Raw genomic sequence first — 22699 nt, 5'->3', positions numbered from 1 at the left:
CAGTGGTGAGTCTTCATTCTTCGAGAACGAGTGACATGTTATCTTTCCATTTCAGTCTTTTAGTTTCAGTTTTACTAGAGTTAGCTGGGGGCATGTCTCTGTATCTCTAGTCAATATAGGTTATTTATTCAGACATAGTTTAGATTCAGTTTTAGTTTTAGTTTGATCTTTAGTTGTCATTAAACTCGGTCATATTTATTCAGACTTATAATGGATATTCCCCATCATTTTATTTTATGATATGTTTCTAGCTTCCACATAGTGTGACTATTATGTTGAAAATATTTAAGTATGTTTATGATATGCCAGCAGGGTTAGCTTGGGGTCACTCGTGATCCTAGGTCCCGTGTTTATGCCCTAGGGTAGCTTCGAGGCGTGACACCAACACCGCCAAGTTTGCTAAATTTTGAGCTCAGAGTAATAAATTATGGTTGTTTGACTGAAGCCCCTCCATTTAAGGCATTCCATCCGTTTTAGGAAAGGGTAATTGGTCTTTTCCTTTTCCCCATTTGTCTTAGAATGTTTTTCCTGACCCAATGAAGGGTTTAATCAGATTCTAAATTCCCCATTCACTTTCAAAACACTTGGGGGTTTTACGGTTAAGTTTCGATAAGGAAGAACGGGTTAAGTTCCCGTGTTCATCAAGAATCGAGGAATTTTGCCAAGAACATCGTTCTTTCCAGGTATGTGATGTTTCCCATAGTGATGGATATTTTCATCCTCACGCCAAGCATTTTATCCTTTCATTAATTCATCCATGAATTATTTATGTAAATATTATTGAAGAGTTCTTGAGTTTTAGCCCCATTCTTTAACAATGGTGGTTTTGAGTTCTTGAGGTGAGGGTCTTACAAATGAGTGTTGTTTCTTGGTAGATTTTGTGTGGGATTTTAGTGAATTCATGTTAAGTTTGTGAATCAAAGAGAATTTGGAAGGAACTAATCGATTGTAGATGAGTTAGAACCCGAAATTGATCAAGAAAATTCATCAATTTTCTGGGTACAAGGGTGGGGTGGCGTGCCACCAGTGCGCTAGACCTACTGGTCAGTAGATTGGGGCCTGGCGCAGCGGCCAGCAGTGCGCCCAAAACTGTTGCCAGTAGTTTAGGGCCTGCACCCTGCGCCACTCAGTACGTCAGAGTCACATGGTCCTTTTCCTTTCGTCCTTCATTTCGTTTGTGTTCTGTCAAATTGTGTCTATGTTCTCTTCTTATAATGAACTCTGGAAGTTTTCATTAATCCTCGAGAGAGTATACATGTCCCACTCACATGTCTCCATTTATTTTCCAAATTAAAGTAAGTGAAGAGGAAAGTTTAAAGGTTCTAATTCATAAAAGAACTTAAGAGTTTTCAAATGTTATACCTATGCTGATTATTGGGCTTGAAAGATAAGTTCATAATTGCATGTTGTAAGAAACCACGTCTAATGTTTTGAAAAGTATTTCAATAAAGTAAAAAGTCCCTTCTTTGTAATGGGTGAATTGAGCACAAAGTTATATTGATTATTTTGGGAGTAGTATTGAGCACCAAATTGGCTTAGAGTCTTTTATAACTTGGAAGTCCCATAAAACTACCTAGCCAACATAGGATAGGATAACATAATTTTCATCTGGCTCATCACTGCCTCTGTGAAGGCCTATTAGATGGATCCATAATCACAATATCATCCCATACCCCGACAAAGTATAGGATGGCCCTTGCAACGTGGGCGAAATATTGTATCCTTGCTAGGCTCATGGTAATGGTTGCCGGTTAGAGAAACTCCTCATAAAACAAAGTATATTATATTCATGTTGCTTTCATTGTATATCTTATTATTAAGCTTAAATAGTTTTCACGTCATAATCATGTATTGATCTAGTTATGTTGTTTCCAGTCATTCAAGTTAGTTAATTGTTTACTCTAACCCTATCACTTACCAGTACATTCAATGTATTGACGTTATTCGACATGCATCTTATTATGATGCTGATACAGGTGCTCAGGATCATCAACATGCATTTCGTTGAGATCACTATTCACTCACAGTCAGTATTTGGTGAGGCCTCCTTGCTTCCAGGAGACTCCATTTTCATTTCACTTTTAGTAATAGTTGAGGTGTCGTGGGTCATGTCCCCACATCTATCTTGAATTGTTAGATGCTTTATAGACAAACATGATTAGATATGTTCAGTGTTTTATCAGGTTCTGGATTTAAAGTGATGACTTATGTTGAGTATTTTAAGACAGTAATTTGAGACTCTTCTTTAAATGTCTAAAGGTTCACCTATTTAAGCTTCTACGTATTATGTAAAGTTATGTGAGTCATGGTATCCAGGTCAAGGGTTCGCTTGGGGATAAAAAATGGTTCTCGAGTGTCAGCCACGTCTAGGGTGTAGGCTCAGGGTGTGACAGAGCTATACATGTTTATTTGGATGATTTACAAGATATTTCTCCTCTATATATATAATGAAAACATATCCAGTCATGGATTTAGTTTCAGTTGACCCAGAAATCTAATTTGCATCACTATATCCTTCAACAAATGTTGGATATTTGTTGTAATACAAAACATAATTTTGAGTGTCATCTAAGTAACCCAAAACCCTCTTAATTGGCATCCAATGATTTTGATTGAGATTACTTTTGAATCGACTCAGTTTACTTATAGCGCATGCTATGTTTGGTCGTATACAGTTCATGACGTAAATCAAACTTCCCAATACTCTAGCATAATCCAATTGAGACTAACTTTCACCTTTATTCTTAGCAAGATCAAGGTTCACATCAATTGGTGTCTTTGCCTTTCTGAAATTCAAGCTCTTGAACTCTTAAAGTAACGTTCGAATATAATGAGATTGAGACAACGCTAGACCGTGAGGATTTTTATGAATATTAATTCCCAATATAGATCTTTCATATCAAACTTACTAGCGAGTATACAGTTAGTAGCTTTTACATTAGCAATGTCGTTGCTTATTTTCAACATGTCATCCACATATAGGCATACAAGGACTTTTGATTTGGAACGTCTTTAATGCATGTAAATACACTTATCACATTTATTGATCTTAAATCCATTTTCCAACATGGTTTGATCAAACTTTGCATGCCATTATTTCGGTGTTTGTTTTAGTCCATAGAGTGACTTAACAAGTTTGCACATTTTCTTCTCTTTACCAGGAACTACGAAGACCTTAGGTTGTTCCATGTAAATCTCTTCCTCCAACTTTCCATTCAAGAAAGCAGTTTTCACATCCATTTGATGGATTTCAAGACCATATACTGTAGCTAGGGAAATTATCATCCGAATTGATGTAATCCTAGTCATTGGCGAGTATGTGTCAAAATAATCAAGATTCTGTCTAAAGCCTTTGACAGCAAGTCTTGCTTTGTATTTGCCAATAGTTCCATCATCTTTCATTTTCCTTTTGAAAATCCATTTCGAAACCAAAGGTTTGTTTCCTAGAGGAATATCAACCAACTCCCAAGTATGATTGTTTAAGATTGAATCAATCTCACTATTGACAACCTCTTTCCAAAAGGTTGAGTCCGTAGACAACATAGCTTCCTTGAATGTTTGTGGCTCACTTTTAAGAAGGAATGTTACAAAATCAGATCTAAATGAAGTAGCTATCCTTTGATGTTTACTGCTCCTTGGACTCTCTTCATTAGGTACATTCTATTTTGGTTCTTCTCGAGGTCTTTTAGACCCTCTAATGGATAACTCAATCTATTTTTATATGGATAGATATGTTCAAAGAATTCATCATTATCTAATTTCATTATCGTATTGTCATGAATATCTGGATGTTAAAACTTATGAACCAAAAATCGACATGCCTTACTATTTGTGGCATATCCAATGAATACACAATCCACAGTTTTATGTCCTATTTTGACTCTCTTATGTATAAGAACTTGGACTTTGGCTAAATACCCCCACACTTTGAAATATTTCCAGTTAGGTTTTCTACCTTCCCATTTCTCATATATAACATGTGTCTTGCTATGAGGCACTTTATTGAGTATTCGATTTGATGTAAGGATAGCTTCCCCCCCCCCCCCCCCCACACACACATGTTTTGTGGTACACTTCAGCTTATAAGTAAGACATTCATCATTTCCTTTAAAGTTCAGTTTTCATTTACGAAATTCCATTAGATTGAGGAGAGAAAGGAGCAGTAGTTTGATGGATGATTCCATTTCAACCATATTTCTGCATATGTAGATTCATATTCTCCACCTCTATCACTTCTGATCATTTTTATTTTTTATCCAACTTATTTTCAATTTCAGTTTATATTGCCTAAAAATATCTATTGCTTCATCCTTACCATTTAGCAAGTAGACATAACATTATCTAGTGCAATCGTCAATAGAAGTTATGAAATACTTTTTCCCACCAGGAGATGGTATTGACTTCATGGCACAAGTGTCAGTCTGAATCAACTCTAAGGGGTATGAATTCCTTTCAACAGATTTATAAGGATGGTTAGCATACTTAGATTCAATACAAACTTGACATTTTGATTGATTGCACTAAAAGTTAGGTAAAACATTAAAGTTAAATAGTTTTCGTAATGTTTTGTTATTGATATGTCCCAAACGTTCATACCATAAACATTTTGACTCAAGCAAGTAAGAAGAACCATAATCTTTATTCATATGAACTACAATTACATTCAATTTGAAGAGGCCCTAAGTGAGGTAACCTTTTTCCTACATACATCTCATTTTTACTCACTACAACTTTATTAGAATGAATACACATTTGAATCCCTTCTTGGTAAGAACTGGTATAGACACTAAGTTCTTTCGCAATTCTGAAACATACAAGACTCTGATCAAAGTTACCACTTTGCCCTAGGTCATCTTTAAGTAAATCTTGTATCTCCTTCCACCTTTGCAGCATTGGAGTTCACCATAAGCAACTTCTCGTCTGCTGGGGCCGGAGTATATGATACAAATATTTCTTTGTTGGCACAAACATTACACGAGGCACCAGAATCTATCCACTAGTCTCTTGGATTTCCAACCAAGTTGCATTTTGAAAGCGTTGCACATATATTGTCCATCTCTTCTTTGGATTCAACCAAATTTGGTTGATCCTTCTTTTTATCCTTCTTAGGAACCCAATATTCAGTAGTCCTATGACCACGTTTGCCACAATTGAAGCAGTTTCCAGTGAACTTCTTCTTTGGAGGATTGCTTAATTGGTTCAGATGCTTTTTTTCTTTTCCTTTATTTTGTGGGATCTTCTTCAACAATATTTAGTTTCTACATGTATTTGGCTATGTGATTATCTAGTATTGCTTGTTCTATAGCTCCATTTGAAATGTGCTCTTAGAAGATAAGTATAAAAAATAGTGAAATTCAATGTTATTTTCCTTTGTTACAAAAAAAAAAACAAGGAAGAGAGATGATGATATGTTTTTTAATATAAAAGTGGGCATGAACCCATTTATTAAATAAGAGGAACCAACAATATTTACAATCACCAGGCCCAACTGAAACCAAGTCTAACAAAAAACTAAAGCAAAATCAAATCTTAATATAGTAACAACTAGAAATAAAGTCTCAGACAAACAATTTGAGACCTAATGCTTGTCAATACAGCTCAGCCCTTGTCTCTTCATCTTCTCTAAAGGTTGCGAGTTACAACTTCGATAGTTCTTCCCCATGGATGAGATTCCAGTCTAGTAAGCTTGAGCAAAATCCTCTTGTGCTTTAATTTGGTCTAACCCTACTTGTCTCTTGCTACAACACAACAACCCCTCCATGAAACACTAAATCAAGCAATGACCAGGCTTAGTTGAATTTCAGATCCAGATCCATTGAACTAGTGCATACCCCTTGCTGAATCCTAGAGGTAAGTATATCCATACAGAAATGACTTGCTTTGTAGTATTCTTATCTAAAGATAATCAATTCATGCTTTATACAGTGAGACATCATGATAATGAAATCAAAATTTAGGCTTGATCAATCTGGATAAGATTAGTAATCCCTCTCCTGAAATCAATATTTGATGGATTGAATCCCATAAATGAAATTAATATCACCATCTAAATTTAGATCTATGAGAAAAAAACATTGATTCTATGTTTCTTTGAGGCTGAATTTGAGCGTAATATTGTATTAACACCAACACCAAACTCATAAATGATCTGCACAACTGAAAATTAGAACCCCAAGCTATACCCATAGGTACAATAGACATAAAGATGATGCTATGGTTACTAGCTTGATGTTAAGATTATATAAAACTTAACTTCTTTTTAGAAAAAGCAAAATAATAATCATATATGTAAATAAATCAAGAAATCTGATGTTAGATTCTAACATTTTAATTTATGAGTCTAATAAGCAAATTAGAAAAGAAAAAAAAAAGAGAAAGCAGAAAAACCTTGCATTTGGGGTTTACAAAATTCAAAATAGGTCAAAGGTGAGTTGTTTTTCTAAGAAATATCCAAAAATTACCCCTTAAATGATAATATATACATTTATTTTCTTACCTTAGTCGTTTAAGCATTGTTACCATTTTATTGGAAGTTTAGGTCCTGTATATTTCAATGGACTTTTCTTTAGTTCCTCACTAAATCATTTCTCATTTCTCCAAAAAAAACCTTTGCGAAAAAAAAAGACACCACGAACTAGAAGAATGGCTCACCAAGGCATTTGGTGCTACAATCCAGAACTAGTTGTGAGGTGCTCACCTCGAGTCAAAGGATCTATTGGCACCAACACACACATGTAATTTAGGGCACTTGGATGAGAGTTGCGCCCCATCATACGTTTTTGTATCCATATATTTTCCTTTATTTACTCTACCATCTTCTGGGTAAGTGCAAGTCTTACCCCAATGGTGATACCTGGTGGGGGATGTTTTTACAATCCCATTGAGGAATCTGGCAACACAAAGACATCGCATTTTATTTGGTCGTAAACTGTCAATTTATGTCCCCTTGTAGACTGAATTTGTGCCTCCACAACCTCGTGGTCGTCCACGGTACTATTATAATAACCACAAAAATTTCATTTGAAAGAAAATGTAACTCAACAACCTCTTTGTGGTTGTATGTTGTATATTCTCTATAAACCAAAAAAATAGAGGCAACGACCTCCTCTTTGTTGTATGCGGTCATATGATGCACTCATCTACTGACGGTTATATGACATATAACCAAGAGGATATCGTCGCGCATAATGCTATGGTTGATTGTGAATATATGATATAAAATCACGAGGTTTTTGAGATGCATATACCATCAAATAACATTATTGTGGTTTATTGTAACTAAACCACAGATGACCATTAGGTCAAAGAGGTACCAAGTCATTCTACAATAGTTCAAAAATTGACACGGATGGCCAGGAAGTCTGCAAGACCCCTGTATTGGCAGATTACTCAGACGGGGATCATAAAAGCGTATTTGTCTAAGTAACACCATTGGGGTAGATTTGTATTACCTAAGTGACACTAGAGGGTAAGCATATGGACAAAATACTTGTGATGAGGTGCAATTCTCATCCAAGTACCCTAATTATATGTTTGTGTTGGTTGCCAATGATCCCTTAACTCGAAGTAAACACCTCACAAATCCTGCATCTTAAGCGCCAAACACTTTTAGGCCTTGTTATGATGCTTGTTTAGCCATTCTTCTTATTGGTGGGTGTTGCATTTTTTTAAAAAGGACTTTTTTAGAGATCAATTGAGAAATGAATTGGTGAGAAACTGAAGAAATGTATATCAAAATATATAGGATAAGAACTTCCAATAAAATGATAACAATTCTTCCATGAATAAGGTAAAACACTATATGTATTGAATATAATTAAGGGGTAACTCTTGATATTTCTTAAAAAAAGAACTCAACTCATACCTGTTTTGGATTTTATAAATCCCAAATGCAATATGTTTCCCGCTTCCTCTTCTTTTTTTCTCTTTTTCTTATTAGACTCATTAATTCAAATGTTAGACTATGAAATGAGATTTCCTTCTTTATTCAATTTAGGATTATTTGTTTTCTTTTTATGAAGTAAGTTTAGTGCTATATAATTTGAACATCAATCTAGTAACCATATGTAATAACCCTCAAGGTTATTTTCTTGTTTTTGTGTTTTATCATTGTTTTGACATTTCTCGTAGCTTCTATGTTGATTTTTGAGTTGTCGAGATGGTTGCATATTTCCCAATGTGGTCGGGAGAGCTTTGAGTGAGTTTCCTTTATTTTGAGCCTTTATATGGTAGGGTTGCCTTTGATCAATTCCTAGTAAATGGGCCTATATGAGATTTTTGTCTACATCGTCAGCTTCGAAACATTGAGTTTGTTCTACTAGAACCTTTGGTTTAGATCCTGTAGTGGTCAGGTTAAGATTAAATCGCTTGTCTAATTGGTTGTTTAATGGTGGTGTTGACTTCGGTCAACATTTCATCTAGATGACCTCCATTGGTTATTTCATTGATTTTATTAAGTCTAAAATGCCATTTCTAGTGGGGTGGCATATTCGGTTTGCATTCATTAGACCTCGATTGAATCTCGAGGGTCCATTCAAAACATGAAAGTTTATCCCAAGTTGCTTGTGTAGTAGTTGTTGAAGCGGATGCTCCCATAGAGCTCTGCACATTTTAGAGATTCCACTCCAACGGAGATCCATCAGCACCAGTGAAGGATGGTGATGTCAGCTGGAGAGCATAGCGGTGGAGATTTATCGCACCTTCGGGCTTCTGTCCACTCCTATGGAGCTGGGGTCTTCATTGACCATCACTCCTATGTACCTTCTTTGCTTTAGCAGCATCGCAATAGTGACCACTAGTTTACCGGATTATCGGTGAGTGTTATATCTCTCCTTTTTTTTTTTTTATCTAAGAATGATTTTCCATTGTTGAGAGCTCAGGTTAAGGTGTTTTAGCTCATTTTTCTTAACATTTCACCTAATTCCAAGGTAAATCGCTTCCTCTTTACTTTTTATTGCTTATTCTAGCTCCATTTCCGTGTCTAGTTCTAGAATTGAACATTGATTCTTTGATTTTTTTTATTCTATAAAATGATGTTTTTGGACCATTTGAGGTTTGATAACCCTCTTGTCTTTCCCCAATGATAACGCTCAAATATACGTTTTCTAATTCAATGTATACGTGATCGTTAGCAATAAATAATTCAACCAAGAGTTGGGGTCGAAACCCACAAGTAATGGTAAAGCTAGACTTCAATCACGAAGTACACCCATGTACAAAATTTTATGAATTATTTAATCAACGTTAACATATATATAAATTCACGAGATTTCAAATTATCAATAGTGAGATTGAATAATGAATTGTTAACTAGAGGAAAGGGCAAGGGAATTTCACAAGTAAGAAAGGAATTCTAGGAGTGTGAGTAATTGAGTATCAATTTTGAATGTGGGTAATTGTGTTGCTCAACATAGTTGATTCTTAATAGATAGACTAGATTATCAAATACGATAAGCATTTATCAATCACAAATCATCTTTCATGAGAGTTTTGTCTAACCTCAACATGTGTAACATACAAAGCTAATCCAATAGCTCAATATAGTTTCCTTTTTCAAGAAAACTAACGATTGAACTTAATAAACGATTCACAATTAACTCATCCACTCCAAACACATTTCACAAGCAAGCATAGAGATCTACAACTAGCTTTGAGTTTGCAACCTCAAATCATACATGAAAACATGATAAGGTAATTGAACTCATTATTAATCAACAATTAATTGAGCAAATACAAATACCCACAAACAATTTAGTACCCAATTACATTGCACACCCCTAAAATTATGGAGTTTTTAGCTACTCATTGTGGAAAGGAAAAGAATTATACCAAATGAATTGTTTTGCATTGAATCAAAATGAGCTTCAAATTTCAATTCCAAAATACCAAGATCAAAAACCCAGTAATTCCAAGTTTTACAAGCCAAAAACCCCAAAAATCATTAGAATGTTCTCAGTGTGATTTCTAAAAAATGAACTGAATATAAAATGTGCTAAATGTACGTCTATCCATAATATCTACTAAAACTATGGATAATTAACGAATAAAATGGATAAATAAATAGGAAATTTAAAAAATATCTAAGATTAGAGACATAATCACGGAAAATAGTTATAATTTGTTTAATAATGATTTGCAGCTATATGTTATAAGGGGAGAGAGGCGAGAGAGATTGGGAGAAGGGGTAAAGAGAGGAGAGAGATGAATTTTATTTGTATATCTACTGGATAATTGTATATATATCATATATATCACCGATTGTATTTGTATATTTGTTGGATAAGTATATATATGTAATTAGTATGTATGTGTATCAAATATCAATGGATACAAATTGTATCTGAATACAATTTGTATCAATGAATACAAATTGTATCCGAATACAATTTGCATCACTAAATAAATTGTATCAGTGAATACATTTGTATCAATATTGTATCAAGTTAAACATTTGTATTTGTATAATTGATTATTATTATTTGTATCGATGTTGTATCAATTGTATTAACAAATACAATTTGTATTTAAAATATAATTGTAGGGTGGGGGCAGAGAGAGGCAAAGAGAGAGGGCAAGGAGAGGGAGAGATGGCAAAGAGAGGAGGGAGGAGAGCGAAAGTGCAGAGAAAGAGGAAGAGAGGAGAGAAAATAGCAACAAAACCTTAACTATAACTACAAATTATAATTCTTTCAAACTATAGTGGTGTATTGTAAATGCATATCTTATATTCACCTAATTACGTAATTTTTTCATAAATAAATGAAACTCCACAACAGTAATATTGAGCTCATTTGGATTGGGTTAAAAAAGTAGTTTTTAAACTTATTTTAAGTTATTTTTAACTTTGTCAAACACTCCCTGACTTATTTTAAGTTATTTGTATATTTGTTAAACACTTTCAAAAGTAAAAAACTGACTTAAAAATAGGTTTGACCAACTTTTAAATCAAAGTCAAACACCCTCTTAAAGTCACTTCTCTTTTCTGGATTTTGATTTGAAGGCTTTCTTGAAATTGTTGGGCTCTAAATTCGTGGGAAAACATTTAAGAACTATATGCTAGTCAAATTGTTGTTTGGTTGCTGTTTATGACCAAAACATCAGGACAATCAAGTGTATTTGCTTTAGGCCGTAGGCTGGAAGAAAAAAGCACTACATTGTCCATATTATCCAAGGGGTTACCTTTTTTTTCTCGTGTTAAATATGGGTGGACCAGATATTTTATCTGTTTTTACCTGAACCATTTCTGACCCACCCATATCCGACTCAACTCACCCATCTGCCACCCGAGTCTACATGAACCAACCAGAAAACAGAAACAAGTGATCCAAGAAAAACATAGTATCTATCAGGTATGCTGAAAAACTTGTTATCCTACTAAACTGAAGCACAAACACCAAAGGTGACCTTAAAAGGATTTCTGAAGTATGTTGTTAACCAAGACACGGTAGTATAATTGCAACTTCTATGCTTGTATACCAGTCTTTAAGTATTTCCATTATTGGAAACAAAAAATGAAATAGAAGATTATGAATAATAACTAGAGGTATTCTGCATTATGTATGAAACATTCGATATACTAGAAGACTCAGCTTCTGCGTTTGCTTGTTGCATTTCTCTAGTAGGATGGTAAAGTGACCCGCAACAATCACGGTGGCCATAAAGGATCAGAAGTAGAACATGACAATGTTCATTCTTCAAGCAACAGTTTGGACTGCTCTGTCAAAAATTTCCTCAGCAGAAGCTGCACGTCCGACAAGCATGTGATCTGGATGTGATATTTTCAACTGGCTGCAAATAGCAAGTCAAACAAAGCAGCGATCAATCAATTTGTCCTTTCATGGTAGATGTCAAAATTCACACAAGTGAAAAAGGGAGGGGCTCTGAATCTGCCTGAACTCAGGAGCACATGAGACTCCAAACAAAGAAAATGAAAACACTGAACATTCTGGATTCAAATAGGTTGGTGAAATGGAAAAAGATAACTCAACTTTTTTCTTAACTTGTATGCCACAACTTATTTTAGGAAGTTTTGGACAAATCGTCCTGGCTCCTACTATACACATAATAGGTATCACACCTAAACTTTGATACAAGGATTTTCTAATACTGAAGTTTTACAGAATAGAAACCTCCAAGGCTGGATGAGGGCAAAACTATCATTATGGCCCCAGAGAATGGCATAAAGGGAGATCACAGAGAGGTGAGTGAAAAGTTGGCATATACAATCTAATTGGAAAATATATATAGCCAAGGTCCAAACCAGTGAAATGAGATTACGTGCTGGCTTAGTGGCTTAAGCCTTAATATTCCAAATATCATGGAGAGCAAAGAGTAGGTGACAAACCAAACGTAACTATGAGTGAGAAAGGAAAGCATGAACTTTATCACTACTTTCTTTGAGTTCTATCAAGGCAGCTTGAGAGAATTCACAAAAAGGAGGAGCAACTGATACATATGTCATACCTGAGATAGCGTGTGGATGGTTTCCCAAGGTGCAGACTGCAGACAACCAAATTGGCCAGCGTCTCTGAATCCTTTGTGTCCTGCATGAATCAAAAAGATTCTCTTCATTCTCCCAAAAATAATGGACACAACAAGGCATCCAATGAAACCATTGAAGGCCAAGTAGCATAGTGAGAAAGACTTTCTTGAATGAAGAAATTAGGACGGGCATGCAGTATAATCTACAGAATTTGGTCATAAAAAACTTGATTGAAAATATATTAAGACTTCAAAAGAGACCTTGTTTAGGGCTTCAAGCAACAGTGTCTCAGCTTCGTCAAAATTCCCCATGTGCATGCAGCAAACAGCCTTCCCATTCAGGATTGGGCTTGTCATCTGGTTCTTCTCTGAGAAATCTTGGAAGATAAGATAAGCTTCTTGTATCTTTGAACCACCCTGATTCAGAGAAAAAATATTTATGAATATTCCCAATTTTTTTATCCCTGTTGTTTGGCAACAAAGAATTGGACTGGTGAACTACCACTGCCAAATTTAGCCATGCATTTGCAAGTTGAGTTAGGGTATGATCTTCATCAGCTTGTTGCATGATTCTCAACTGTTTCTCTGCATAATCGGACCTATGCATCTTAATGAATATCTGGACATTCAAAGCATGCCTGCAGAATACTCAAAAGTGAGAATATACTTGTAGAAGACTCATTTTCAAAGGATATGGGCAAACGAAATAAGTTTTTTGACCAGAAATTAGTTGAAGTAAAGACACATAAGGTTTCAGATAGAATAAAATTGCCTTTCAAGTTCCATAACTGAAGCAGTACAACAATCTACAGCTAGAAACTAAACAAGCCACAGAAAGTAAGAAAGAAGAGAAACAGAGAATTATTTTCCATGAATATGGAAGGAATAAAGAGTTATGTTTTTTATCTCATTTAAATCCTGAGATTTTATTACATTATCCTGCTTTGTTTTTATACTATAAAAGGGCTCGAATTAAATCCTACTTTGTTTTCATACTATCACCATTTACATGGATTTTGAATCTTAGGTTACACATAACCTTCAGAAGTTAATAATTTACGATTTTATAACAAAACCAAATTAGTTGCTCTAGAACATCGACTAAATGTTATGAGGTGATTTCAAACATGTATACATCGTAAGTTACCATATTCCCGATACTCAACCCTTTGATTGAAATCCATTTCCAGGAAGGGCCCGGAAGCTTGGTTAGAGGCACCACTTAAGATTTACCAAGTGTGCTAGATCACCTAATTTGGTATTTATTTCTTAAGTTACATATTAATAGTATAAAACAATTGACTCCTATAATCCACATAAACCTAAATTTATAAAGAAGTTTTATTATTTCAAGGGAAGGTGTAATACATCCCCCAGAATCCTCATAAAAATGTGGTTAGCTTGTGATTAAAAAAATGATTAAAGTTTTGACAAAGACATCATTCATTACCAAATGTTCAAGTATTTAAGTGTTATTCTTAGTATACCTAAGGTGTGAAATAGATGTTAGCGACATGGCTAAATTTTAGACAAGGCAACCTGGTTTATATTCCTATGTGGGTTTAGCCTATTCAAATAATGATGTCCTTTTGTAGTAAGACTATGTCAATTATTCTGAAAGAAACTAAAAACTAGTCCTCCAAGTCGAGCTAAGCTATGAAGTTTGAACTACCCATATAAAAAGAACCAAGGAGAGGTCAACAAATCAAGCATCAAAAAACAAACTAAAATCGATCATCTATCGGCTTACACACCCTCAATTAAACTCAACGATATCCTGTCACAAGGCTTTAATAATACTCGACCCAGCCCAATTTTGACTTCATTAAATTGGATCAGAATTGGACAAGATAGAAAAGGGTTGATACTGTTGAGTACTTCTCTCTTTTGCGGCCGAAAAGATAGAATCGAATGAAAACTAGCATTTACAGAATCTTAAGCCAAGCAAACAAATGCACACATAATGCATCATAAACAATGTCACTCTCATCCCATAGGTAAGCTTTTAAAATATATTAATGAATACCATTATCGACTAGACAGCGTATTCAACAAACATGTACCCAAACATAATCAATACACACCTTAAGACGAACAACATCATGAAGATCCTTAAGCATGTTCCAAAATGCCAAGATGCAATAATAATTTTAGCAAGTTAAACAAATAGGGTGTGTGTTGGGAAGAAGGAAGATGTTATGAATCTTTAGGGAAGGATCGATTCACAAGGCGATATATAAATCAACTCGTTAAAGGGAGGCTGAAACCTTAGAATTCATTAAAAGAGAACTCCGATCTCTTCAGCTCTTCAAAGGGAGACTGAAACCTTAGAGTTCAATGGAAGAGAGAACTCTAATCTCCTGCTTTTTGCAGAATTATGACTTACTGATTTATTTATCAAAAGCTCCTTTAAATAGGAGTCTTATTACATCAATAGGAAGTCTAATTCTTATGAAAGTAGGAGACCTAAATCCTATTCCAAACTAATAACTATAACTTAACCTAATCCTTATGAAACTATGAAACATAAATCCTATTCTAGAATAATAAATAAAACAACTAAAAATATAATTAAATACTTAATTTAAGGGCTTCCAACGCATCCATAACAGAAGACAAGAAACACATCCAAATGGTCATGTTGATTTTGACAGAGGTAACTTGAACCAAACAACCAAAACAGACAAGCATCGTCCTAAATGACAAATAAAAAACAAGTAAAAGGAGATCAGCTGTCAGAAAAAAATCAAATATAGAGATGCTGAAACACCAAAGAGAACCCTCACGGCCTCACCATTCACTCAGTTGCTGATCCAAAATTTTAGGATTCCTTTTCTCCTTGTTATGAAAAGGACTAAATCAGCAAATGGAATAATATTTATCACAACAATGGTGTCCAGGCCAGCTTACTCACTGGCCTGCATACATCCCAACATCACAGAAAATGATCCAATCAATTCCTCTGGAAGCAAATGCTCAATTTTATGTATATTGTATACCAGCATCATGCACAATGACTAAGAAATCAAAGATGAAGAAAGATACAACTCACAATTCCATCGTCCCTCCAGCATTTGTATGCTTCAAAGCTTCATTGTAATCCTGCTCGTGCATGAATACAATCCCAGCAATAAGCCGTAAGATAGGATTGTTTCCGATGGCTGAATCTCCTAATAATTCATGAAGGCTCGTGATTACTGTTTCCTGCTAAAGAATATTTACTGATTAACAACCTAATATACCTGAGAGACCCTGAAGACAGTTGTATTTTACCCAGGCAAAACCCGGAAAAACTGATGATATTAAATAGTCTTTACAGAATCTTCTAATTTAAAGCAAATGTACAATTAATTATACCAAATGGAGCAAACAACAAGGAGAAGTCAACCTTGCTCTCCATGTGAATCGTGTGTTACATGAACTGGAGTACGAGTGTATGATATCGGTATGTATCCAACATTTCGCAAGCCCTCAATGCATTTCAATGAATCCACATGAAGTATCCACGCCAGTGTCATACCCAATCGACACAAGTATGTTAAGGCAAAACGAAGAGCCCATATAGCATATTTTTATCAGTAAATAGCATATCAGAATACCAATTGAACTAATTTTTCCATCAATTTAAATAAACCATACAAAAATGGACATACTTGTGTTAAGCCCATCAAGTAATGCAAATAAATCCATCGTCAAGTGCAAAGGAAATGGTAAAATTGCTTTCTCTAATGCATTTGCAGCATCATCTTTGGAAGTTGGAACTAAGAACTCAAAAGGCCTGGTCAAATAAAATTGTCTGGTACAAGGAAGATGCATCTGGACATCAATCTCATTTTTAATGTGTTCCAGATTCGCTCTCCAACTAGAACTTATAGCAACATTCCTCAGTATCCTATCTAGGGGAAAGGGGGTATTATCCCCCATATGTTATTGTGCCACAATGATAGTTTACTCCTTTAGGTTTAGATATAAATGCCCACCAATCGCACTGTTCATCTTCTTCTCTCCTCTTTCTCCTATTTGTTCCCCCGTCACTAAATTAGCTTATGAATTCCCCATAGATCCCTACTCATGTCAGCACCCTCCCCCCTACTTTAACTTCCTTCTCCAGCTACTGTGATCCTCCTAGTCTAGACCACTATTCTACCTCCCTCTTCCCGGCCTACAGATGCTGCAACAATCTCCCCACCCCTTGCCTCCTTTGGTGCAAACCCTTCTTCAAAATCTCTGGAAAGCCTGCTTCCCCGTTAATCCTTCAGATTTCTTCTTTTTAGTTTTTCTTTTTTAATTTTCATTTCTTGAAGAATTTTTTCCTGGTTTTTGAATTTCATCTAGGTTAATATTGATTTAGTGTCACTTGATGACCTGTTCCATTCAATTGGATGACAGATCAACAATTCAATCAAGTTGTATTATACTTCCAAATTCAAAGAATAAGTACAATAGTGCCATAGTGGAACACATTAGAGACTAAAATGCTTATTCAATTTCATCCAAATACTGCATTGAGTTAATGAATGAATATCTGGTTTTTTTAATTGGTCCAATGAAGTGTTTTCAAAGGCGTTTTTGGGGCGAGTCCAGGCCAGGGCATACAAAAAATGCTTTGAGGCCCAAATGTAAGGCTTAGATCCATAGGGCTTATGCTCTAGATTTTAGGTAAGCCCCAGGAATAAACCAGGCGTAAAAGTGTAAGCCTCACATGTAAAAATATACGCTCCGAGAGTTAAATTTGATTTCTGTTATTTTAAAGGTATTTTTGCTATAGATCATGTCTTTATTACTGGTGTAATGATATTTATACTTTATGCTTTCATGCTTTCATGTTGCAGTGATTTTCTTAAAATATATAAATAAAGAAAGCAACTCTCATAAAAAATGATACTATCATAAATAGTTTTAGATGATCATGCAAATTGATAAGATAGAGATTTCAAAGCACTATGTTCCTGAGGCAACTTAAAATTTTTTTTTGTCATTGCTCTTACACTTTTTATCCTTCTCCTTCTTTGAAATATATAATTAAAAACCAATGCAAATATTAGTTGAGGGTGAGAAGGACTAGTAGATGTGGAGATTTGATGATGAAGTGGCTGGTGATTTCATTTTAAAGATTATTTTGACTGTTATCACTTTTGTCTTGTTACCTTTCCCAAATAAAAATTACATATTATTTCTATATTATTGGTGATTTCTTTGAACATGTTTGCAAAATTATTGAACATTTTATTTTTACTTATTTTCTAAGTAGTAAAATTATAAAATTAAAGATACACAAGACCTACGCCCCGTAGAACGATGGGACTTACGCCTCGCCCTGCGTCCTTGCCTTTTAAAACATTGATCCAATACACAGATTGTGATCCAGGAATAACTAAATATTATACATGTAATTCTCTCATATAATCCCATCCAAAGGAATGGGTAACCTACATTTATCCCATCCAACATATCAGACGACCCAATAAACAAAACCGTGCCAGTGAAAGCTAAACCAATAACTCTACCCCATTACCTGTTCAGCAAAAAAAGAAAATCCTAGCTCCCTCCAAAACCTCGTCTCTATTTCAAATGCATCATAGACCTAAGATCTATACCTAATAAAACAGTATTACCGTGCATACCAAAGAATACAAAATAGTGAACAGTTTCAACCAATTTCACTTGAACTCACTGGAAAAGAGCAGGGAAGGAATAAAAGGAACATGGATAGAAATGAAAAATAAAAACAGTAAAAAGAGGAAAAAGATCACCTTGTTATCAGGGCTAGAAAGGTACAAAGCAAGCAATTTGACAGCTTGAAGAGGTGTAGCAGCAGAGTCATCGATCTCATTGATCACAAGCTGCAACAAAAATCACAACACCCATAATTCAGTTGCAACCTGGGCCAAATTTAAGAGCAAAATTTGGGGCATGTGAACTCTGTGGTAAAACTAGGTATTTTACGTATATATTTATAAAATTAGTACTTATAATATTATCTTTGGCATCCATATATGCCCTTGATCGAAAATTATGTTATATACCTAGAGGACTAGTGTTCAATTCCCACTAAATATATATTTTCCTTTTCTTTTAGTGGTGCAACCATGTTCCAGTAATCGCAGAATGGCCACTGATTACAACAAATAAACAATTTTCCATGAATAGAGAAGCAAACATGAAAAAGCAAAACGAAAACAAAAATCAGAAGAGGAGGCAAAACCTGGTAACTACCAAGTGCAATGTAAGATCTGTAAACAAGGGTGTCCCTTTCGACAGCATCGTCAGCGGAGAGATTGGGTACGTCGCTGTTGTTAATGGCTGCTTGGTACGCCCCTATGTAGAAGTTGTTTCTCAGTCCGAACAATGGGTCTGGTCCTGTTGACGCCATTTCTGCTATCTTCCGGTTGGGAACGTTTTTCTCAAATGAACTCTGTGCTCTTGTTAGATTCAGATCTCAAATGCGTTTGTAGGGAAGAGAACAGTTATGTAAGATTTTTTTTTTTCTTTCCAAAGGAGCAAAAGCCCAAGTGTATTTAGAAGGTTATGTTTTGGACATGGATACCAAGCAAAATCCCAAATTCTTAGAAAATCATAATTTGATTTTTTTTTTATAAATTTGATTATTTTAAAATGTAAAATTTGACCTGTAAGTTTATATTTTGTAAAGAAAGGAAAACATTATTTTAAATTTTGTGAAAAATATGGTATGGACAATTTTTTCACGTAGAGCATAAGAGTTTGTTTGGATTGACTTAAATGTTAATCAAACCTACATTTAAGTCATTTTTTTTTATGACAAGGGAAATCCGTAGCCGCTACCCTTTGGGTGCGCACAGGATAAAACCCCCGCTCCTATGCAATAGCTCGCAAATCACATAGGAGTGGTAACCCGCACTAGGCAAGCCTGGTGCGACGAGCTCGACCTAGAAGGCAAACCCCTTGCTTTCGCTGGCAAGGGGTTTCGAACTTGAGACCTCCAACATGGAAGTCCCAAGCTCAAACCACTGGGCCACCCCGAAGGGTCATTTAAGTCATTTTTAACGATTGGAGTGTTTGACAAGGTTAAAAATAACTTTAAATAAGTTTAAAATGACTTTAAAATTGTTAAAAAGCAAAAGTAGGTCTCACCTGCTTTTTATTTTTGACTTAAAAGTTTTGACTTTTTATTTTATTTTTACTTAAAAAGTTATTTTTTTAAAGTCAATCCAAAATAGGCAATAGGGTGGGCGGGTTGAGCTTAACCTGCAAAAATTTTAATCCGCTCCGCCCCATATAAAAAAAATCATTTTCAACCTGCTCTACATGAATCTTCCCCGCATAATTTTTTTAATATTTTCTTTTTTTAGTTAAGTTTGATACTAAAAATAAAATTCATAAAACTAAATTCATTTTTCATTAAGTTGCATTAATTTAATAGGATAGTGACTTAAAAAATTATTTTAAAGTCAATTGGGAAACATGTAAAAAGTTGTATTATTTTTTATTGAGTCATTTTCATTTACTATTTTGAATATTTTAGTAGCTTTCAAGAAATTATATTAATAAATAATGTTTTATCTCTCCTATAACATGTAAAAAGTTAAAATTAAGTTTGAACCCACATAAAATCACATATACCCGCAACCCGCCCCGCCTCGCATTAGTTTTTAAAAAAAACATACTTCAACCCACCCCTCAACCCGCCCCGCCCAACATTAATTTTAAAAAAACTCACTTCAATCCGTCCCGCATCACACCTGTCCCGCACAACCTTAAACGCACCCCGCTCAACATCCACCTCCCCCCATTGTCATCCCTATTAACACGAGATAGATGAGAGAGTGAGAATTAATACACTAATCATTTTTAAGAGAGGAATTAAAAGCGGAGATTGACAATAATATAACTCTATGTATTGTAGTGGATTAGATGAAGTAAAGGATTACATATCTTGTGTGATAAAATATGTCACAAAGACTTGAAGCGCAATTTTATAAGATGGTCATCAGACCAACAATATTATATCGAAAGAACTGTTGATCAATAAAAAATTCTAGCATGATTCTCAGAGAGGTATATTTGACCCTTATTAATTATACCTATAAGTATCTTACTGTTAAACAATAAAAATTAAAATTATTTTTCAGTGTACTTATGGGAGTCAATTTAATTTTAAGATACAAATTCATCCTGAAATTTATTCAACTCTTAGATGGGTGGCCTGAATTATGCACCACTACAAATATATGTATAACAAATAACTTAAGAAGATAAGCAGAATTATGACTTACAGAGATGGAGAATTCTGGTGGAGTTTTCAAAAAAATATTGAAATGATCATTCTAAGTTTATACTTTATCTGATTCATATTAAGTGAATTGCAAGGTATGATATACCTTAAGAAAAAATAAAATAAAATAAAAAAGGTGAAAATTCTCAATTCACCTAGCCAAACAGTACTATTTGCAAAGTGGGACCTTATGGGTCCAATAATTTTTTTTTGATTTGTCCACGTCCCTCCCTTCTATCCTAAATTGCTCCCTTTGTCGTTTCAACATTTTTTTTTTTTCATAATTTGTTCACTCAAAATTGATGTTACTTCATAATATGAAATGTGTCAGATGCCACAAAATAAAGACACAATTTTAAAAGAATATTAGAATTTTCAGTACTAGCTAGGACATTAGGCAATGAAGTTCTATCTTTTTTGGGTGCTATATATTCTACCATGTATCAAGCCTTATACATATTAATATCTGCGTAATTTTCCAAAAGGATGCCACAAATCTCTCCAACTATCCACAAACTTTGTATAGTGGGATCATGACAAGCTTTCCTCACTTCTAAAGGTACTCACATAGTTGGTATCTTGTTTATCAACATTTCTATCTTCACAAAGGTTGAGCCCGACAAGAAAAAACTGCTAAGCACAATAAGTTCATCGGTATTATTTGTTTTTATTGTTGTGATCTTTCTTCGATCAATGTAAAAATAAAATAGAAAGGGTGAAAATTTCTTAATTCACCTGGCTAAACTGTACTATTGGAAAATCAGCCCCCTATGAGAACAATATTTTTTTTATTTGTCCATGCATCCCACTCTCCCATCCTAAATTGTTGTGATTGTCGTTTCACTGTTTTGTTTATAATTTGTCCACTCACAATTCTGTTACTTTGTACTTCAAAATGTGTCAGCTGCGACAAAATAACTGCATGTTTCTAAAGGAATATTAATTTTTTTAGTACCACCTAGCACATTTGTCAGCATAATCTTATCTTGTTTGGGTGCAATAGGTACTACCTACTACCATATATCTTATCTTTTACCTATCAATATTTACTTAATTTTTCAAATTGATGCCCCCAAATCTCTTTGATCCTTCACAAACTTTGTATAGTAGGATCATGACAAGTCTTTCTCTTGATTGACTTCTATATTGTATTGAAATAGTTGGTGCCTTCTTTATCAACATTTCTATCTCCACAGATATTGGGTCCGACGAGAAGATAATGCTAAGCACAACAAGTTCATGGGTATTATTTGTTTTCATTGTTGCGATCTTCCTATTTCAATCAAAGTAAAAATAAAATAAAATAAAATAAAGTGAAAATCTCATAATTCACCAACAGTACTATTTGTAAAGTGAAATCCTTATGGATCCGATTTTTTTTTTGAATTGTCCACGCATCCCACCCTTCCATCCTAAATTGCTACCTTTTGCCGTTTTAACATTTTCTCATAATTTGTCCACTCAAAATTGTTATTACTATGTACTACAAAATGCGTCAGTTGTCATAAAACAACGACCCATTTCTAAATAAATATAGAGATTTTTAGTACAAGCTAGCATATTTGTCAACGTATTCCTATCCTTTTGGGTGTTATATATGCTACCACGTATCCATCCATATACCTATCAATATTTGCGTAATTTCTCAAAATGATGCCCCTAAATCTATCTGATCCTCCACAAATTTTGTATGGTAGGATCGTGACAGGTTTTCTACTTGACTTGCTTTTATATTGTATTGACATAGTTGGTGTCTTGTTTATCAACATTTCTATCACCATAGATGTCAAGCTTAATGAGAACAAACTATTAAACACAATAGGTTCATTTGTATTATTTACTTTTATTGCTACGATTTCTCTGTTTCAATCAAAGTAAAAATAAAATAAAATAAAATAAGTGAAAATTTCTCGATTCACCGGGCCAAATAATACTATTTGTAAAGTGAGACCCTATAGGTCCAGT

General features: G+C 34.5%; 1 protein-coding gene across 2 annotated transcripts; it reads right to left on the bottom strand.

Annotated features, from left to right (window-relative positions):
• Window positions 1-11321: 11321 nt before the first annotated feature.
• LOC125832756 (coatomer subunit epsilon-1-like) lies at window positions 11322-19001 on the bottom strand. Of its 2 annotated transcripts, none has more exons than XM_049511951.1 (7): window positions 18686-19001; window positions 18234-18323; window positions 15533-15687; window positions 12983-13118; window positions 12742-12897; window positions 12463-12542; window positions 11322-11787 (listed from the first exon to the last, which is right to left on the bottom strand). In XM_049511951.1, exons 1-7 carry the CDS (start codon window positions 18851-18853, stop codon window positions 11694-11696), a joined length of 879 nt encoding a protein of 292 aa, XP_049367908.1. In that variant the 5' UTR covers window positions 18854-19001; the 3' UTR covers window positions 11322-11693. The 2 variants fall into 2 exon arrangements, with proteins under 2 accessions (XP_049367908.1, XP_049367909.1); XM_049511952.1 differs by having other exon boundaries at window positions 15533-15684; window positions 18686-18999.
• Between the last annotated feature and the right edge of the window lie 3698 nt (window positions 19002-22699).

The sequence above is a fragment of the Solanum verrucosum genome, unplaced genomic scaffold (genome assembly GCF_900185275.1).
Source record: "Solanum verrucosum unplaced genomic scaffold, falcon-dt-bn FXZP01000081.1, whole genome shotgun sequence".
Classification (NCBI taxonomy): Eukaryota; Viridiplantae; Streptophyta; class Magnoliopsida; order Solanales; family Solanaceae; genus Solanum; species Solanum verrucosum.
The sequence above is the reverse complement of the archived record's forward strand: the minus strand, read 5'-3'. Positions and strand labels throughout refer to the sequence as shown.

Coding starts and splice junctions, on each gene's coding strand:
- LOC125832756 (XM_049511951.1), bottom strand. CDS start 18,853: ATGGCGTCAACAGGACCAGACCCATTGTTCGGACTGAGAAACAACTTC. Junction 18,324..18,685: donor TTGCACTTGGTAGTTACCAG/GTTTTGCCTCCT, acceptor TTTTTGTTGCAG/CTTGTGATCAATGAGATCGA. Junction 12,898..12,982: donor CATGGCTAAATTTGGCAGTG/GTAGTTCACCAG, acceptor TCTCTGAATCAG/GGTGGTTCAAAGATACAAGA.